At 46.5% G+C, this 20616-nt stretch overlaps 1 protein-coding gene across 6 annotated transcripts; it reads right to left on the bottom strand.

Moving 5' to 3' along the window:
- Positions 1-936: 936 nt before the first annotated feature.
- On the bottom strand, positions 937-13657 carry AKR1A1 (aldo-keto reductase family 1 member A1). 6 transcript variants are annotated; one of them, XM_081085847.1, is made up of 10 exons: positions 13289-13657; positions 10887-10958; positions 7002-7091; positions 4120-4239; positions 3784-3935; positions 2969-3164; positions 2467-2666; positions 1923-1995; positions 1697-1783; positions 937-1077 (listed from the first exon to the last, which is right to left on the bottom strand). In XM_081085847.1, exons 3-10 carry the CDS (start codon positions 7083-7085, stop codon positions 1012-1014), a joined length of 978 nt encoding a protein of 325 aa, XP_080941973.1. In that variant the 5' UTR covers positions 7086-7091; positions 10887-10958; positions 13289-13657; the 3' UTR covers positions 937-1011. The 6 variants fall into 6 exon arrangements, with proteins under 6 accessions (XP_080941973.1, XP_080941974.1, XP_080941975.1 ...); XM_081085848.1 differs by having other exon boundaries at positions 13199-13615; XM_081085849.1 differs by having other exon boundaries at positions 13014-13381.
- Between the last annotated feature and the right edge of the window lie 6959 nt (positions 13658-20616).

Here is a 20616-nt window from a genome sequence, read left to right as displayed (position 1 = left end):
TTAGTGGATAGAGCATTTGCCTGCGGACTCAAGGGTCCCAGGTTTGATTCCGGTTAAGGGCATGAACCTTGGTTGCGGGCACATCCCCAGTAGGAGGTGTGCAGGAGGCAGCTGATCGATGTTTCTCTCTCATCGATGTTTCTAACTCTCTATCCCTCTCTGTGAAAAATCAATAAAATATATTTAAAAAACAAAAACAAAACATCGACAAGAGAAAAACATCAATCAGCTGCCTCCTGCATGCCCCTAACTGGGGATTAAGTCTGCAACTAAGATACATGCCCTTGCCCGGAATCAAACCCGGAACTCTTCAGTCCATAGGCCAAGTCTCTATGCACTGAGCCAAACCAGCTAGGGCTAAAGGGATTTTCATAAAACCCTCCTAAAAATCTCAGTGCCCTTTAATGGGACTATTAAGTATGAAAAATAGGACTTTAGGTGCAGAGTGACAAGCTTTGGGGCTGACTCTGCCCCCTTCGGTAGGCTATGCACACAGATTGTCCTGTGTGACAGAAAAAGCCCGTGTCCCCTTTCCATCATTTTGCAAGCTATTAAGTTGGCTCTTCATATTCCTAAGCCTGGGCACTGAGCAGGTAGGGAATGGGGTGGGAACTCAAGACTCAGGGTCAACAATGCACAGAACTCTTGCTGCCTTGTTACCAATACCAAGGTGACCAATTTTATGGATTCTCAGTAAGAAAGTTGGGGGCCACTGGGTGGTAGCATGCAGTGCTCAGAGCTGCCTGTAGATGGCGGACCAGTTCACTAATGTACCTAATTCAGAAAAGCACAAATTGAATTCAGCTCCTTCTTGATTCCTCCAGAATGAAGAATGATAAGGGAGTGTGGGCTCCTGGCAGGCAGTACTCAGTGTCCCCAAGGGAAGCGGTTCCATCCCAGGTCCTACCTGCCAAATAACACAATAAGCAGTGTAGATGTCTCAATGGCTTTATTAAATCTTTCTGGGGGTGGCAGTACCTCACAGCTGGAGATGGAAAGGAAGCTGTGGTTTCAGTACGGGTCATTAAAGGGGTACAGAGGGTGTCCTGCATCTCTTGGGACCCTCTTCCCATCCACCTGGAAAAAGAGACAGACATATGACCCTATTAGGAGATAATATTTCAAAGACGCAGGGCATCTTTTCCCAAAACTTCCTGACCCTCACTTGTGTACAGCATGATGCCAAATGGCAGTAACAGGGCCCCAGCCTCATAGAATGCCACAGTATCAACAGCATTCCCACTAAACCCATAACCTGGTACATAAAGTTTGCAGTCTCAGCTGGGAAGGAACTACTTATTTCCTTATGTGCAATAGGCTTCAACCCAACTTCAAGCCCTCTAAGAAGGCCGGGCATGCCTGTAGGCTCCCCTCATTTATATCATTTACTAAGATTTTTCTATGTGTCAGGAACTAGAATCATTTTGAAAATAGGAAGCTTAGGCTTGGAGAAGTTAAATAACATCCAGCTTACAAGATATAGAAAAGCAAGACTGGGACTCACTTGTTATATTTCTTATCCCTGAGCCACTATTTCCCCCCAAACTGAACAAAAAGAGCCCACTGTGTCCAGGGCAGTAATCCTACCAACAACCATTCTGCCTCTCTCTGATCAGCAATGTTGAGGCCAGGCTTGGGTCAGAATCCTGCTCCAAATCTAACATTCACCGGCTCTGGGGGTGTGAAACATACTCACTGTAAGCATGGGCACGATGTATCGCCAATTTTTATTCAGGGAATCTAGCTGCTTCATCTCTTCTGGACTAAAGGTGAAGTCAAAAACCTGGGGATGGGTAGTAGAGGTCAGGAAAGCCAGCTTTGTGAGTGAAAGTCGGGGTTCCAGAACACTGCCTTCTTAGCCTGGCAGAGTTGGGGCCAGACTGTGTCCCAAAGGCCTAAAGACAGGACCCATCACCACGTACCTGGATGTTCTCAAGGATACGGGAAGGCGTGATACTCTTAGGGATGGAGATCACTTTTCGCTGGACCTGCCACCTGCGATGGGGGATTGAGGCAGATGAGGAAGAGGAGTCAGTACTCATAAGTATTGTTCTGTCTTTCATGCAGCCTTTTCTTTAAGCTGCTGAGCCCGCTGGAATGGGGAACATGATTCAGGGTGGCCTCTCCCAGATCACATGGCAAGAGCCTCAGCCTCATCTAGGCACTTGGATAAGGAACCCCTAAACCAGTGGCTCTCAACCTTCTGGCCCTTTAAATACAGTTCCTCATGTTGTGACCCAACCATAAAATTTTTTTCGTTGCTACTTCATAACTGTAATGTTGCTACTGTTATGAATCGTAATGTAAATATCTGATACGCAGGATGGTCTTAGGCGACCCCTGTGAAAGGGTCGTTTGACCGCCAAAGGGGTCACGACCCACAGGTTGAGAACCGCTGAAACCCTTACCTCCCAACCCAAGAGCCCTTTCTCTGAACTGACCTTCTTTCCCCAAGATCGCCCTCACCTGAGCAAGATCTGTGCTGGAGACCGGCCATACTTTTCAGCCAGTGCCAGGACCAATGGCTCCTCAAGCAGGACAGGCTCATTAGGATCACGCCAAGCACGATCAGAGGAGCCCAGAGGGCTGTAAGCAGTCACCTCCAGGCCGCGTGCTTGGCAGTGAGCAACCAGCTCGTGCTGAGCCAGATATGGGTGGCATTCCACCTGAGCCAAGAAATAGCCCATCACCATGGGGTGGCGACATCCAGCTTGCCTGGCTGTGCCATCCGGACCAACATGCACTGCTGACCCCCCTACTTCCCTTCAGTCCTCTTTTATCACTGTTTTCCACTGTCCATTTCATTCTTGTCCCACACTTCAATGTCCTTCTTTATGTAGAGGAGTCCTACACCAACATTTCTGACAACTTGCTAGCCATCTCCATGAAGTAGACCCATTATCTGCTCACTCATGCTCTTGCACATACACCTCCTCCCCAAACAACTGACCTGCTACGCTGTGCTCACCTGCAGGACAGCTGGGCGCACAGAGGCCACACTGAGAAGATCATCAATCTGCCGACTGCTGAAGTTGGACAGGCCCAGCGCCCGCACCAGCCCCTTAGCCACCAGTGCCTCCAGAGCCTTCCAGGTCTCCTTGTAGTCAATGAAGTCATAGCGGATAGTCCCATCAGCATTCTTAGGGAAAGGGTCGTCTCCCCGCCTGAGTGAAAGACAGCCTCTCAAGAGTGGGCACAAATGCCAGGCTTCTGCCTCACCTGCCCACCCAGCCACTCTATGTCCCATACTCCAAGCCCAGAAAGGGGAAAGCATGGTTTTACACCCTTCCAGATCATGACCCAGGTGTTTACCCTATATGGAATGGCCATTTCCCCTCTTCTTCCCAGGGGCAGGTTATATCTCTTCTCTAGGAAGGCTTCCTTATTGTCTGCCTCCTCAAAGAGTTGCATGCTCTTGCAGCCTTCTTCTGGCACAGGGCACAGAGCAGATGGCAGTCCCTCTCATACCCTCGGCTAGAACTTACTATTTACTTCAACCTGGGCCTAGTTCAGCAGGAGCCAGTACCTTTTCTGAATGAATACAGGGAGCAGAACCCCTCATGCATACCCTAAGATAGAAGCCATGTGAGGCTGCACTCCTTTTTCTGTAGCTAAATCCCTGGCTGCTGAAGCAGAACGGGCTGAGTTCCCATGCCAAGTTCCTCAGCCTGCCACACAGATAGTGCTCCTATCCTGCTCCGCTACTGTGACTTCCGGTAAGTCACTAACGTGACTGACTCCCCCAGCCCCTAATTCCCGGATAAAGACACTGGCAAAGCTCACTCAAAGGCATACGGCCAGTGTATCAGGTACAGGTCCAAATACTCCAGCTGGAGGTCAGCCAGTGTCTTCCGGAGGGCAGACTCCACATCCTTGGGGTGGTGCTTCGTGTTCCACAGCTTGGAAGTCACAAACAGCTCCTCCCGAGACATCGCCTGGTGCAGGAAGCAGGGCCCATAATGAGAAGAGCCAATGGGCACCCAGTCTTACCCACCCTCACCTCTGGGAGAGGAATTAGATGGGAGCTGATGCCAGTCCCCTCCAGCCAGGCCTCAGTCCACCCCCCACCCCCCACCTCTTAGATCTCTCATCCCATCCCTCTGTAGCCCTAGTCCTCACCTTGCCAGGCCCCACAGTCTCCTTCAAGGCCTCCCCAATCTCAGTCTCATTGCCGTAGATAGCAGCACAATCAATGTGGCGGTAGCCTACGCTCAGGGCATACTTAACAGCTGCTTTTACCTGCCAGGTGAGAGAAGCAGAGGGATTCAGCTGTTAGTCTGGGCCAGAAACTGCCCTCTGAAAGGTCACTGGTGGCGGGAGGGGGCGGGAACATACCACTGCAGTCATCCATGCAGTGGGGGAGAGACGATGGAAGATAGTCCAGGGGAAGGGACCAGACCCTCAAACCCTTTGTCCCCATCCCACTAACCTCCAAAGCTCCTTCCTACCCAACAATCTCAGCAGTGCCCAGCACAAAGCTAACGTGTTCCTAGCTACCTGCTCAGAAGACGAATACATTGACAGAGGGCAGAAGTATAGGTCATGGAAACAGGTCCCCTACCCTGAGGAGCTGGTTAGGGAAACATGATACACAGGTAAATATTCCTAGGCCAAGGCCATTCTGAGAGAGATGCTCAGGGAGCCATATAACCAAGCACACTCTGGGGAATGAGGCAAGCAAAAGAGGTGATGGGGGAGAAAATTAAGGAAATAGACATGAGATGGAAGCTGGGTCCAGAGTCTCCTGCCAGAAGAGGAAAAAGGTGGTATCAAGTAGGAGGCCAGGTCCAGTTAATTTGCTAAAAACTCGATTAGAAACATGGCATCAGAAGCAGAACCAGATGCCAGGTCCTTGGCATCCAAGATCTCCATCTAGGTGCAGCTCTTACTATCCAGACATATTCCCCAACCCCAGGCCCTCCCCCTGCTGCTTCATTCTGCCCGCCTCCTTGTTGGCCCTGGCTCTGACCTCCACCCCTTGCCTTCATCTAGCTGCTGGACTTGTCTTGCCATGTCAGTGCCTGCCTGGAGCACAAAGGCCCCAGTTCCACCGTCCTAGGCAACTGTAGGAAGGAAATCAAAGGCGAAAAAAGGCAGAGTCACTCGACCGCACCACAAACACTAGCCAAAATCTCAGAGAGAAGAAGAGGCTGTTCTTGCTGCCCGAGCCCCTCCCAAACTTAATCCCAAAACTTCTCCAAACTCTGACTCAGATGACCAAGGAACAATGGCATAGGCTGGGGAGATGCCCAACACTAGGTGGATGCTGAATTTCTAGCTGTCGATCCTAGGAAAGTGGGTCTTCATTCCTAAGCCCCCCGTGGCTGGAAGGGTTTACATTTGGGGTCATTAAACTCCAGCTCATAGCGGCCTTTTGTTTGTCAGCCCTGAGCTATGAACAATTTTTATATTTTAAAATGGTTACATAAGTACATAATCACCTCCATTTTGCAATCTGTCCAGCAAAACCTAAATTGTTAACCACCTGGTTCATCAAGAAAAAGTTTGCCCTGGCCAGCATGGCTCAGTGTTTGAGCATCAACCTATGAACCAGGAGGTAACGGTTCAATGCCTGGTCAGGGCACACGCCCAGGTTGCAGGCTCAGTTCCCAGTGTGGGGTGTGCAGGAGGCAGCCAATCAATGATTCCCTCTCATCATTGATGTTTCTATCTCTCTCTCCCTCTCCCTGCCTCTCTGAAATCAATAATAAAAAAATATATATATATTTATTATAAATATATTATATAAATAATATATAATATTAAATATATTTAATATATTAAATTATTATAAATATATTATATATTTTATTTTCATATTTTATTTTTTATCTCACATTTTATAATAAATATATAATATATATATATTTTTTTTTTAAAGAAAAAGTTTGCACCCTAGCAGGTTTGGCTCCCCAGCCTTGGTTGGGTTGCGTGCAGGAGGAAACCAATCGATGTCTCTCTCTCACATTGATGTTTTTCTTTATCTCTTCCCCTCCCTTCCACCCTCTCTCTGAAAATCAATGAAAAAATATCCTCGGGCCCTAGCCGGTTTGTTTCAGTGGGTAGAGCATCAGCCTGCAGACTAAAAGGTCCCAGGTTCGGCCGAAACCGGTTTGGCTCAGTGGATGGAGCGTCGGCCTGTGGACTGGAAGGTCCCAGGTTCGATTCCAGGCAAGGGCATGTACCTGGGTTGCGGGCATATCCCCAGTAGGAGATGTGCAGGAGGCAGCTGATCGATGTTTCTCTCTCATCGATGTTTCTAACTCTCTATCTCTTTCCCTTCCTCTCTGTAAAAAATCAATAAAATATATTTAAAAAAAAAAAAAAAAAAAAAGGTCCCAGGTCGATTCCGGCCAAAAGCGTATGCCTGGGTTGCGGACTCAATCCTCATTGTGGGGTGTGCAGGAGGCAGCCGATTAGTGATTCTCTCTCATAATTGATGTTTCTATCTCTCTCTCTCCCTCGAAATCAATATAAATATATATATTTAAAAAAAAATAATCTCTCTCTCTTTCCCCTTGGGTGAGGATTAACAAAAAAAGCTTGTTAACCCTTGGTCTTGACCTAGTTATTCTTCAAACCCTGACTGATACCTTCTGTGTGACTACCTCTGGAATGAGAGAGGCCCAGCCCTCAAGGAGCCCAATGATGATCAGATCACAGCACAAGGTGATGACATATTAGGGGTCAGCAACGAGCCAGATACAGAGGGGTCCCACATCTGCCAAAGGACTGTGTCGATCCAGTTAGGGAAAGGGTTCTTTCCTATGACCTTTGCCCTGCTGACCCTCTCAGCCCCGCCTCTGAGTTAGCTAGGTAGGCTAAGGCTATGTTACCAGGCTCTTCTTCCCTTGTTTTTCCCACTGCCCTCCAGGCTCATTCCACTTTAAGTGGAGTATAGGCATGGGGCTGCTAGGGAAAATGCAGGGACTCTCTCCCAAATACTGCCTTTTCCCTAGCAGCGGTGCCAGAAGCCCTCCTCCTCTTCCCCCATCCCTCACCTGGCCAGGATTGCTCTTCCAGGTGCCCAGTCCAATCAGGGGCATCTTCTGCCCAGTGTGCAGGAGGACACAGGAAGCCGCCATTGCCTCCTGAAACAGAAATGGGAAGAGGATGATGTGGGGATGAGTGCTGCTTGGGCTTCAAGACTCCTGTAAATCATGGGTGAGAAAGGAGGCACAGAGGTGATGAGAACAAACTTGTGATTGTGTGTATATGCCCAGAAGCAACCAAAGCCAGTAGCTCCTGGACAAAGATTAACCAGACCACCGGCCTGGCTGCCCTTCCTTTCACCAGGCTAAAGGTCTGTGTTAAAGAGCTCCAATACCTAAAAACAAAGGCAGGGTGGCTCTCCAGAAGTGCCCAGCCTTGACTACATAAGGTCTCAAGCCAGTGTAAGACAGGCAAGCCATTATGAGTCAATATGAGATGGGCTGACAGAACAGGCTCAGGAAAGGGTTACTTCTCTGAGGATGACATGAACATTCCCAGGAGTTTGTCAGAACGACAGAGACTCTCTGAGTTCCTCTCACAGGGGTCTGATACGCCATGCTACTAGGCCTGAGTGGGCTCTTACAAGGGAAGTATAATATTTTATAGATGAAAAAACAGGCATAGAGAGATCAAGTTATTTGCCCCAAATCAACAACTAAGTGGCAGAGCCAAGGATCCAGGAACTGATGGGAAAAGGCAGGTAAACACAGACCTATAAAATATATGTGCTGCCCTAACTGGTTTGGCTCAGTGGATAGAGCGTCAGCCTGCGGACTCAAGGGTCCCAGGTTCGATTCCGGTCAAGGGCATGTACCTTGGTTGCAGGCACATCCCCAGTAGGGAGTGTGCAGGAGAAAGCTGATCGATGTTTCTAACTCTCTATCCCTCTCCCTTCCTCTCTGTAAAAAATCAATAAAATATATTTAAAAAAATATACATATGTGCTGATAGTAGACAATGTACATACAACGTGCTACAGAAAGCAAGTGACTTCTGCAGGGCAAGAACCAGGGAATACTGACATGGGCTTTTAAGAATGAGTTAAATTTTCCCTGGAGTCAGGGGGAAGAGTCTTTCCAGGAAGGTGAATTAGACACAGGATTTCAGTGCAGGAGACAGCAAAAAATTTCAGATGCAAGAAAATTTCCAACTGAACAAAAGCAGGTGGGTGATTGGAGCAACCCCTTTGAAGAGCTATGAAAATCAGAAGTTTCCAAATGGTTCTAGAATGAATACTCATTCAGTCAGCAAATGATGAATATTCTAAGCCTTGTGCTAGGCTCAGATATTCAAATAGAGTCCCTGCCCTCTTGGAGCTTATGGCCTGGTGGAGGAGGGGGGAGGGCAGATGATATGGGTGCAATATATAAGAAATATGACCAAAATCTGCACAAGTGCTATAAGAAAAGAGTACGCTGGCTAGGATGGCTTCTTGAAGGTGCTGAGTCAAGTCCTAATGAATAGAAGTCATCCGAGCGAAAGGGGAAGGAGAAAGAATGCTTACCCCCAAAGTAAATAAGGTAGAAAGCTTTTCATTTGATCTCATTAGTACTATAAGTATCACTCTCTCAGGATTGATTTCATTGTTAGCAATACCTTTAAATATAACCTTTGTTTCCAAGTTCTGAAAGGACATCAAGAATATTATTGTTGCCCAGCTGGTGTGGCTTGGAGGTTGAGTGTCAACCCATGAACCAAGAGGTCACTAGTTCAATTCTTGGTCAGGGCACATGCTCAGGTTGCAGGCTCAATCCCCAGTAGGGGGTGTGCAGGAGGCAGCAGATCAATGATCCTCTCTCATCATTATGTTTCTATCTCTCTTTCCCTCTCCCTTCCTCTCTCTGAAATCAATAAAAACATTTTTTAAAAATATAGGCACTTCTGCCATAGCCAGTTTGGCTCAGTGGGAAGAGCGTCGGCCTGCGGACTGAAGGGTCCCAGGTTCGATTCCAGTCAAGGGGCACATGCCTGAGTTGTGGGTTCAATCCCCAGTATAGGGTGAGCAGGAAGCAGCCAATCAATGATTCTTTCTCATCAACCGAAGGATTTGTATGCATGCATATAAGAATAACCAATGGACACGAGACACTGGGGGGTAGGGGAGGCTATGTAATACTCTTTGTAATACTTTAAGAAATAAAACAAAATAAAAAAAAATGATTCTCTCTCATCATTGATGTTTCTCTCTCCCTCACTCTCCCTTCCTCTCTGAAATCAATAAAAATATAGTTTAAAATGACCACTTAAATTGACACATTTCAATTTAAAATATTGTAAACGAGAATCTTAAAAGTTAACTGATATAAGCTTATACAAAGAAAAAAGTTTACCCTCATAGAGAAGTGCCTATATTTATTTTTTTGCTTTCTTTCTTTTTTTAATTTTATTTTTATTGATTTCAGAGAGGAAGGGAGAAAAAGAGAGAGATAGAAACATCAATGATGAGAGAGAATCACTGATTGCCTGCCTCCTGCACATCCCCTACTAGGGATTGAGCCCGCAACCCAGGCATGTGCCCTTGACCGGAATCAAACTTGGGACCCTTCAGTCCACAGGCTGACACTATATACACTGAGCCAAACCAGCAAGGGCAATAAAAATATTTAAAAAAAAAGATTATGGTAAAGCAGGTAATAAGGGATGTTGTGTGTACAACCTACATACCAAAATTGTCTTTCCTAATACTTCTGACTCAGGAAGAATTTTACAGTCCGTCTAGCACAGTATTCCCAACCTTCTGGCCCTTTAAATACAATTCCTCATGTTGTGACCCAACCATAAAATTATTTTCGTTGCTACTTCATAACTGTAATGTTACTACTGTTATGAATCGTAATGTAAATATCTGATATGCAGGATGGTCTTAGGCGACCCCTGTGAAAGGGTCGTTCGACTCCCAAAGGGGTCGCGACCCACAGGTAGAGAACCGATGGTCTAGCACAGTGATGGCGAACCTTTTGAGCTCGGCGTGTCAGCATTTTGAAAACTCTGGTGCCGTGTCACATATAGAAATTTTTTGATCTTTGCAACCATAGTAAAACAAAGATTTATATTTTTTATATTTATTTTATATATTTAAATGCCATTTAACAAAGAAAAATCAACCAAAAAAATGAGTTCGCATGTCACCTCTGACAAGTGTGTCATAGGTTCGCCATCACTGGTCTAGCACAACCAGTTATGGAGACCACTTCTTTCTGCTAAAACAAGAATTGTCAATCTGGGAAGCAAACCAACGATTGCTGAGAGCAATTCTCTGTTACCAGACTTCCCAGGGATCAGGCAAGTATGCCTGGAGTCCACAGGAGGAACTAGCTTTCCATTTAACATCAGAGTCCATGGCTGATTTGCTGGGCTTGATCCCCAAACAAGTGACCGGTTGGCCTCTCTAAGATTTCCCAGCACACAGGGGAGGGCTCTGAAATTACAACTGGGCTGAGAGCTTGAACAAAAACCATACTTAAGGGTAAAAGGAAGAAGAAACTTGATGCTTGCTTCTTTTGTTGGTGAAACAGAAAACCAAAAGCTCTGAGGCTTGGGAGTGGAGTGGGGGGAGATCATGGAGGTAGGAAGACCTAACAAAGACCTGCAAAGAACAAAGAAGTAAATGGAGGGGCCCCAGCAGAAGACAGATGTTTTTCTCTAGGACAGGAAGTCATCCTCTTCCAGTTCTTGACTTCCTCATCTTCTGCCCGAGGCAACAGCTTTCCAGCCTAACCCTGCATGAACAGGCTCTGAGCCTGTCAGGAACTGCCTCACTGGACCTCGGCAGCACTCAGAAACCCTCATGTTATATTGGGAGAGGTTCTAAATGTTCAAGAGAGAGAAGCTGTGTATGTCTGAGGAGATGTGGAAGAGGGTAGCATTGGGAGTCAGGTTTTATTCGAACTTACGTTCTTTCACACTGGGGTTCAGTCTTCCCTTCTCAAAGGAGGGCTCTACAGTTGCTGGCTGGATGTGGGGACCTAGAAAACACAGGAAAAAGAGGAAGCAGTATTTGGATGAGTGTTCCATTTATGGGCCTCTCCTCAGCCTCCCATAAATGTTGGTGTCCCTCGAGATTCTGTCCCCAGTCCTCTTCTCACTCCCTGGTAGAGCTCATGTCTTCAGCTATCAACTTAAGTACTCATTCTTCCCACCCCAGTTCTGTATATTCAACTCCCTCTGTTCATCTCCACAAGTGTGTCCTACCGGTGTCTGAGACGCAACATGTCCAAACTGTACTTGTCAAATCCAGCAGCAGAGCACAGAGAAAACAATTCAAGGTCTGGTGTTCCACAGACCTGGGTTTGAATCTCAGCCCCATCTTGTGAAGAGATACTATATCTAAAGCACTTTGCACAGTGCCTTCCCCATGATCTTTCTGTATATATTTTTCTCAACAGGGACTCGGGCCCTTAGTGAGAAAACAAACCAGGCAACATGCTACTTTTGAGAAGCATGTCTACAATTCCATAGAAAGGTCAGATCTCCTGGAAAAAATCATGTTAGTGAGCAAACAAAATGGAAGATGGCAACTAAAACTTATTGAGCATCTAATATGTGTGCCGAACTCTTTAAAAGCTTTATCTCATTTAATTCACTGGGTCTTTAAAAAGCCACCTAAATAAAGTATTTCAGTTCATTTGAAGCATTTTTGAGTATTATCAGATTATGATTTTGATAGGGAAGAGAGCATATCTTCTCCTGTACTTCTAATAGGCCAGCATATATATGTAACGGTGACCAAGATTTGGTCTATGTGGCCAGGTTAAAAAAAAACACCTGCTAGTACTTGTATATGTAAAGAAAGATATTATTTTCTCTAAACTATAATGTAAAACCTTAAACTACAATAACACTTTACATACTTCTTGATGTAAAAAAAAAACAACTTTAAACAATATATTTCCCAAATCTTTCGCCAGTCTATCCATAGTTACCTCTGCTGCCACTGCTCTAGTTCTGACCACCCCTACCTGCACCAGGGATCTCGCTGCTTCCAGTGTGGCCCCTCTCCCCACAATCCATTCACTTCATCTGACCATGTGACTCCCAGGTTCAAACTCTTCCAGCAGCTCTCTCCTACCCAGGACAAAGTCCAGACTCCTTAGTACTGTACACCCTTCCTAACCTGGCTCCCACAGTCCTCATTTTCCCTCATTTCGGACTCCATGTTTCTGAGTTTGCAGAGTGAGCCACCACTTACCTGACTCCAGGTCTCTGCATACTTTCCTTCCCCAAGTCCCAATCTTACCTGGCTAATTGCTGCTCATCCTTCAGCTAGCACTTTAAACTTCTGGCTCCTTCCATGTACTGACAGCTAGTGCACACAGCTTTCTGTTTATGTAAGTTTCTTCCCTCAAACCTGGGTACTCCTTAAGGTCAGCGTCTGTCATCTGTCTGAACCCCTCACTCCTAGACTGCCCAATATATATATTGGGCACACACACACACACTAAACACATACACACAGAGGCAAAGGGGAGAGATCTTGACAGCTGGGTATTTGAGAAAGTCACTGCCTTCTTCCTTGCCCTTCTTGGGTACCTGGAAAGACTCATCTCTGGAAAATATCAAAGAACTTTACTATCTCTGTCCCCCAACCCCTAATAAAATCCCAAGGGCTCCAGAGAGAATGCTATCAAGATTACTCCTGTACACACACACACACACACACACACACACACACACACAAACAAACTGAGACCGTGGGGAAAATAACAGGCCTGATCAGAACCATAAAGCCTCTGCTAAGGTAGGCCCTGCAGCCGTACGTGCGGTCAAACTGAAGGGAAGAGTTCATACCAGCCCCATCCGGTGAAGGTCCAGATTGGAGTCTCACTGCAGCAGAGCTCCGAGGCAACCAGAAAGCCGGCCCTGGCTTCCCCAAACCCAAGGCAGGTGCCTAAGCAAGCAAACTGTAACCCCTCCTCTGCTACTTTTGAGAAGCATGCGTACAATTTCATAGAAAGGCCAGATCTCCTGGAAAAAATCGTGTTAGTGAGCAAACAAAATGGAAGATGGCAACTAAAACTTACTGAGCACCTAATATGTCCCGAACTCTTTAAAAGCTTTATCTCATTAATTCTCCCTACAGTTCTGATGTAGGAACTCGTTTTACCACTGAGGAAAATGAGGTCCAGAGAAACAGAACGTATTCAAGACCGCACAGCGAATAAGAGGAAGAGTTCAGATCTGAAACCAAGGCTGGCCCCTCCAGAACCTGCGCTCTCCACTCCGTCCGGCGGCGGACACCTCTGCAGTGCAGGATCAAGGCCAACACCTCCGTAAGGAAGATGGGGCCTCAGCTCACCCTCGCACGAGCGCTGAGCGGGAAGAAGGTGGTATAATCTCGGCTCCGTCCTGGGCCCAGCTAGGGATCCAATGAGCCTCGGCTTCCGGGACTGGAGGGCTGCAAGGGAAGTCCGCCTGATGGAGAAGGCAGGGACCCGGTCCCAGTCTGACCGAACTCCTCCCAGAGGAGGGGCGAGGGCTGGGCATTCTGCCTCTCTAACGGCGGTGGACCCCGCCCCAGCCCCAAGGAGGGACTTGGGGGTGGAGAGCTGGGAGCCCGCGCCATCGCCTCCTCGGGGTGCGGAGGGTCGGATTGGCCGAAGCTCAGATACAACTGGCCACCGGGGTTTGGAGAAGGCGCCGGCAGAGGGAAACCTGCGCTGTGGTCACGTGGGAGCTCTGGGCGGGACCACGACACGCCTCTGCTGGCCCACAGTGCACCGCGCGCCGCGGCGACGCCCGGCGCCGCTCGGACTCCTGCCGGAGGAAGGAGGGTCCCGAGTGCCGCTTCCTTCTGGTGTCAGGTCACCTTCCTGGTTCATTAATCTGACTCTCGCTCCTTTCTCCCCTACAGTCAGGCTGGCCGGGTTCCCAGAATGTACTGAAGCTGAGCCCGGTATTTGGTCCGGCAAACGGAGAATTGGGAGCTGCTGGACTTGGATCCTAGCCAGGATTTAGGTGCCAGGCACTGTGCTAGACTTTATTATAAGCATGATTTTATCGAATCTTTATAACAACCCTGGATGGAGAATGTTCTTTATTTTACTTCTGTGAGTCTTTATTGAAGTATGTATTATAGCATACGTACAAAAAATGTACAAATCTTAAATTCGCAGCTCTGATTTTTTGGGTAGTGTAATTACCATCCAGGTGAGGATAACAGATATTACCAGAATACTTGAAGCCTGTGAGAAGTATTCGCTGTCTATTTTACAGATTGGACAGATTCAGGAAGGTAAAATAGCTTGCCCAAAGTCACACCGCTGTTAAGTTACAGATTTGAAATTTGAAATAGAGCCTGCTTTTTAGGCTGAGAGGTGTCTTGCATTTGTATGTGTCAATGTAAGAAACTTTCAAATCTGTAAAGATTTTTTGTGAGTTATATGAGCCAACCTGTGGGAAGCATAACATTGAGATAAAACTCAAGAGGATAGCAGTTTTGCACCTTGTTTTATACATTACAGTCAAAAGAGAAGACATAAGCCGGCTGGCATGGCTCAGTGGTTGAGCCTACACCTGTGATCCAGGAGGTCAGGTTCAATTCCTGGTCAGGGCACGTGCCCGGATTGTGGACTGGATACCCAGTGTAGGGTGTACAGGAGGCAGCCAATCAATGATTCTCTCTCAATTGATATTTCTCTCTCTGTCTTTCTCTACCTTTCCCTCTCTGAAATCAATAAAAAAATATTTTTTAAATGCCTACAAGACATAAAAGAGAGCCAAGTAGGCTGTTAGATACACTAGTATGAGTCTGGAGCACAGTGGTGAGGTCGGGGTTATATAAATGTTTAAGGTCCTGAAACTGGAAGAACTTACCTAGGGAATAAGTGAGACATTAGAGAAATGAGGAGCAAGCATTCTGTTCTGGAGCACCCTTTAACGTTTAGAATTCAGAGGATTCATAGAAGGAGCAACCAATAAAACGAAAGAAAATTCAGGAGAGTGTCAAATCCAGAAGCCAGGTAAAGAAAGCATTTTTTTAAAAAAATACATTTTTTAATGATTTCAGAGAGGAAGGGAGAGGGAGAGAGACAGATAGAAACATCAATGATGAGAGGGAATCATTGATTGGCTGCCTCCTGCACACTCCTTACTGGGATATAGCTTGCAACCTGGGCATGTGCCCTTGACTGGAATCGAACCTGGGACCCTTCAGTCCGCAGACCGACGCTCTATCCACTGAGCCAAACCAGCTAGGGCTAAAGGAAGCATTTTTTTACAAATATATTTTTATTGATTTAAGAGAAGAAGGGAGAGGGAGAGATAGAAACATCAATGATGAGAGGTAGTCATTGACTGGCTGCATCCTGCAAGTCCCCCGGGATTGATCCCACAACCTGGGCATGTGCCCTTGATCGGAATTGAACCTGGGACCTTTCAGTTCGCAGGCCAACGCTCTATCCACTGAGCCAAACCGGCTAGGGCTAAAGGAAGCATTTTAAGGAGAGAATGAGCAACCAAGATAAATGCTGCTGAGAGGTCATTTAAGATGATGACCGAAGTGCTCCCTTCGGCAGCACATAGACTAAAATTGGAACAATACAAAGATTAGCATGGCCCCTGTGCAAGGATGACACACAAATTTGTGAAGCGTTCCATATTTTATTTTTTTTAAAAAAGATGATGACTGAGGCTTGCTATGGATTTGGCATAATGGCAGCCATTAATGATCTTGACAATAGAGACTTCAGTAAAATGGTATAGATAAAAAATGATTAGAGTGAACTGAGAAAAGAATTGGATGTAAGGAAGTAGACAAAGTGCATATAGGCAATCCTTTTAAGAATTCTGCTATAGCAAAATGGGTGATAGTTGGAGGAGTAATTAAGGGATTTTCTGCTCCGTGAATTGGAATATACACGATTACAGTGGGTCATGTGCTGATCCAGCATAGTGAGAACAATGGAAAATTTAGTAGAAAGAGAAATTAATTACAGGAGCAGTATCCTTGAGTAGGCAAGAGAATTCGTGCATTTCAGACCTTAGTTAGGAGAGCAAACTAATAAATACTTTTTAAAGTCATTTGAGTCCTGATCTCAACAGTAACCCAGCACGTTGGTATTTAATCCCCACAGTAACCCAGCACATTGGTATTTTCATCCTTATCTTAAAGTGGGGTAAATCGAGTATCAATGAGGTTTAGTGACTTCCTTAAGATGACATAGTGGTAACCCTAGCCAGTTTGGCTCAGTGGATAGAGTGCTGACCTGTGGACTGAAAGGTCCCAGGTTTGATTCCCTTTAAGGGCACATGCCTGGGATGCGGGCTTGATCCCCAGTAGGGGGCATGCAGGAGGCAACCAATCGGTGATTCTCTCTCATTGATGTTTCATATTTCTCTCTCTTCCTCTCTGAAATCAATAAAAAATATAGATTTTTTAAAAAAATGTTGCCACAGAAGTCCAAAATGGCCCCTTCCAACTTCCTCTTTCCGTCTATAAAAGCAAACCCAGCTTCTTTGTTCTTGGGTCTTGCCTATGGTTCCACCATAGTTTGCCTGCCCTCAGTTGAAATTCCTCCGTTATTTCAGAAAAACACACACATTTTGCTGGTAAAATAACTGGCTCTTTGTCTTTTTTAAGGTCAACAGATTAAATGAAACAATGGGTGTAAAGTGCCTGGCAGTACATAGTAGGACTTGGTGAATGGCAGTGATTATTATCTGTATTCAGAATAAATTGTTGCAAGCTTGGCTGGGGGAGGGAGAACTATCCCCTCCTCACCCAGTGAAGCTGCTGAAACTCTTCCCCAGATTCAGGAGAGATAGCCGGACTTCTGAATGGAGGAGGATTCTGCAGAAGGATTGCCCCTCTCTCTCACACTCGCACATGTGTGTGCACACACATTTATGTAGCACTCCAGGTGTTGGTATAGAAACTAATTATATTAGGGCAGGAATCACAGTCACACAGAACAATGCTGCAGTGAAGTAGAGGAAAGGAGGCTGCAGCCAAATGAAACCATTAGTCTGGGGCTGGAAAGGGGAGGTGAAGAGGATGGAGTGGTACGGGTGGGGTTGGCAAGGCAAGGCAAGGCAGAACCACAGCAGGAAGCTGACAGATTAAGTCATGTGGCAGTGTGGATTTCTCCTGTGTACTTCCCAATTTTACATCTTTCCGTTGCACATCACCCACAGAGGCCACTCTGTGCTAAAAGTGGGTAGAAATGATTCGTTTATTTATTTAATTGACAAACATTTAATCCTACCTACCATATGCCAGGAACTTTCTGGAAGGATAAACAGTTGTTGGATTTAATGGTAGCTGGGAGGGGTGGTGTGGGCAGAGGAACTAAACATGTCCCAAGCTGTGGTGGAATGAAGCCGGCAGGATATTACCTTCCAGGAACTATATGTGGTTTGTGTTAGGTTAGGTGGCTCAGGAGGCGGCGAAGGAAATGAAGAGAGAGTTGATCAGAAAAGGAAGGAAGGAAGGAAGGAAGGGAAGGAAAGTTTATTCTGCGTCCCTGGGAGACCCACGTACCCAAGGACAGGGCACGTGGATTCACACCAACAGGGAAGGGGGTGCTTTTTTTATACTGTGGTTGGGTGAGGGGCGGGGACATGAGCTGAGGTATTCAGTTGAGGAAGTTTCAGCTGCAGGGGGTCAGCCAGATATTCAGGAATGAGTCAGTATCTGTATGGGGGTCGTTGTGGATTCAGGGAGAAGCCTGTATCTGTGTCTGGCACGCTAATCTGTTAGAAATGCCAGGGGGAGTCCATTATTTCGTCACATGTCTGCATGTATCCGATCCTGGGATCTCTCCGACCTAACAGTTTGATAAGAAGGGAGCATAGGATTCCTGGGAGAAAAGTAGGAGATGAAACTGGAGAGGTAGGGTGAGGCCAGTTCATAAAGATCTGAGATGGCACATTAAATGTCTAGATAATTGACTAACCATTTTGGGCGGGGGGAGGGGGCAGGGGATTAAACTATTTCATACTAAACACAAAAGTAAATTTCAGAAAGTTTAAAGGTTTGATTATTAAAATACTAAAAGAAGAAATAGAGACTGTATAATCTTGGGGTGAAGAAGGCCTTTGTAAAATTTTATTTATTGATTTTATTGATTTATTTTTTAATACAAGGAAATAGGACTTTATTAGCAGTGTTAGAGGTGTTGCATTACATAGGAACTGATCCTTAGCATGTACAAAACCAGTTGAGCTTTGAGGAGATAAATCATAGGAGAAATAAAATCAACATCGAATTTCAAATAAAAGTTGCAAGTTCACCTTACAAAAAGATAAAAAGAAAACCCCTTTTTACATCTTAAGCAGCAGAACATTTCAAATATGAAAGTTTGCCCAATCACCTTCCCATCATGCTTGAGTCCTTGAGTACACTAGAGATTACTTGATGGTGTTTTTTTTAAAGCTTTAAGATTTGTGTAAGAAGCTGATATAGGGTCAAGCCTCGGACTGACCTATGACAGGGCCACAAACAAGTCCCAGCTTGGAGGGCAGAGCCCTCCTAGCATAATTAAGCTTGATCTTAGAGTCTTCCCTAGTTCCTTCCTAGGTAGCTAATGGGCTGTGGGAGGTGCAGCAAGTGCTGCCAAAACAAGGTGAAATTCACAAGAACATTGTAAACATGTTGACCACTTCCCTTATTTTACTTTCTCTGCTCTGACTATAAAATAAAGCTTCAGCTTGCAGGCTGGGTCTCTCTGTGTCAGAGATCCACCTAGCCCCAGCTGTATTCTCTTTGTCTTTTTTAATCCTTTACCGCCCCTTCTCTGGCTCACCAAACCTGGCTGTGCTGAGGGTGGCACAATTTGTGTCTATCTTTTGTGGCGCTTTATGTTATAATTTTTTATTCTCTTGAATTTTGAATTTTGTAAAGTGTTAGCAAAATAATTGTAAAAGCTAGTGCCTTGCACACATAGAGATCGAGTGAGGCAGGACCCAGCTTCTATCCCACTGTCCTCTTAGAGCTGGGGATGGACTGTGTGACTGCAGCATTCACTTTGGCCCAGCCCTGTGGGGTCTTTATGAATTGGGCTGGCTCTGGTGAGGCGGGAAGTCTGGTCCAGCCTGGAGCCCCTTCTCACAGACATCCTATAGAAGACACTCCCTGGCTGTTCCTCCCACCCAGAGAGGATGGCAGTAGCTCTGTTTTTTGGCTGTGGTTACAGATAGAATGGACCAGACAAGACTGACATAGGACTGAGGGCACCTCCCAAGTTGTAGACTCATGATGGTCTACCAGCTTAAGAGCCTTTCGAGGAAAGGTGGTGAGTGTGGGAGTGGGAGTGTGCCATGTGGGAGAGCTCTGGAGTCCTGGAGTTGGCCTCTCAGTCCTCGCTCTGCTCCCCCTTTGCTCTTGAGCATAATGAAGGCCAGCGAGGGGGCAGCCTATCTTTGCTGGGACCTGTGGCCAGTTAATGGTAGAGTTGGGACCGAGCCCAGGCCTCATATTCCAACACACTGCTCTTCCTGTTTCAGCAGGGATAGTTGGCCCAGTTCTTCCTGGTGCTGGGAGACCTGGGAGCTGGGGAAACGTGGCTGCCCCAGTCTTCTGGGCAGGTCTCTGACCCCTAGGTCGCACTAGCTGTCGTCACTAAACTGGTCCTTGTGGGCAGACATTTCCTCCCCATTTTCTTCTCATCGCCTTCCACAGGGGTTTGTGATTCTAGGTTTCAGGTGCAGGGTGGGGCTTCCCCCTCAGATGGAAGAGGTAGACCCTGGGGTGTGAGCTCCAGAAGGGCAAGGTCTCACTGTTTTATTCACAGTTCTAGCCCTTGTCCCTAGAATGTGGCCTGGCTACAGGACACTCACTACACTTAAAAAGTATTTTTATTGATTTTTAGAGAGAAAAGAAATGATGGGGAGAGAGAGAGAGATGGATGTTTCCCTCTCACATCTATTGGTTGCCTCCTACATACCCCCCTACTAGGGATTATACCTGAAACCGGGGCTTGTGCCCCAACCAGGAATCACACTAGCAAACCCTTCAGTGAAGGGGGCAGTGAACACCCAACCAACTGAGCCACTCCAGCCAGGACAGACACTCACTACACTTTCAAAAAGTGAGTGAAGAAATGAGTAAATGACCGTCGCATTAGGGGCTGGCTCTGAGCAAAATTGTAAAGTGGACCAAGTTTGCTCTGAGGGGACTTCAAGTCCAATGTTGTTGTGTCTGTCCCTCCCAGGGTCACTTTCCTGCCCTGAGGCACCTGGTCACACAGGCTACATGTGACACCCCCCCCCCCCATCTTAAGTTACTACCTCTGACTTAGATGATGACACTCAGAGAAAGAAAAAGGTATCTCAGGAGGGAGGGTCAGATGATGGTGAAGTCCTGTCAACATTTTTGGGTAGCAAAGAAGTCTGATTTCCCCTGAGTTTTAGGAAAGGGTGGCCTTGGTCTGAATGCATCAAATACTAAAGGTAAGAGAGTCCAGAGGGTGAGCTGTGAGGGGCCCTCAGGAACTTTGAGCTGTGTGGCCTGTGAGGAGGAGGATGGAGCAGCTAGTAGCAGTGGCTGCTTCTTCCTGCTTGGGGAGCAAAGGCCCCCCTTCTGATGGATGCAGGACTCGTTTCTCTCCCTCCCCCGAGTTGGGCCTGGACTCACCTGGCACAGCTTTGACTTCTTATCAGAAGTGGGGCCGAAACCGGTTTGGCTCA

The sequence above is a fragment of the Myotis nattereri genome (genome assembly GCF_964212035.1).
Source record: "Myotis nattereri genome assembly, chromosome: 3".
Taxonomy (NCBI): domain Eukaryota; kingdom Metazoa; phylum Chordata; class Mammalia; order Chiroptera; family Vespertilionidae; genus Myotis; species Myotis nattereri.
This window is presented reverse-complemented; position numbering and strand designations above follow the sequence as displayed.

Bases quoted from the DNA above. Each gene is read 5' to 3' on its own strand.
- AKR1A1 (XM_081085847.1), bottom strand. From the start codon at position 7,085: ATGGCGGCTTCCTGTGTCCTCCTGCACACTGGGCAGAAGATGCCCCTG. The intron at 4,240-7,001 runs GTGAGGGATGGG...CTCACCTGGCAG, and splicing joins GGAAGAGCAATCCTGGCCAG to GTAAAAGCAGCTGTTAAGTA. The intron at 3,936-4,119 runs GTGAGGACTAGG...TTCCTGCACCAG, and splicing joins AGACTGTGGGGCCTGGCAAG to GCGATGTCTCGGGAGGAGCT.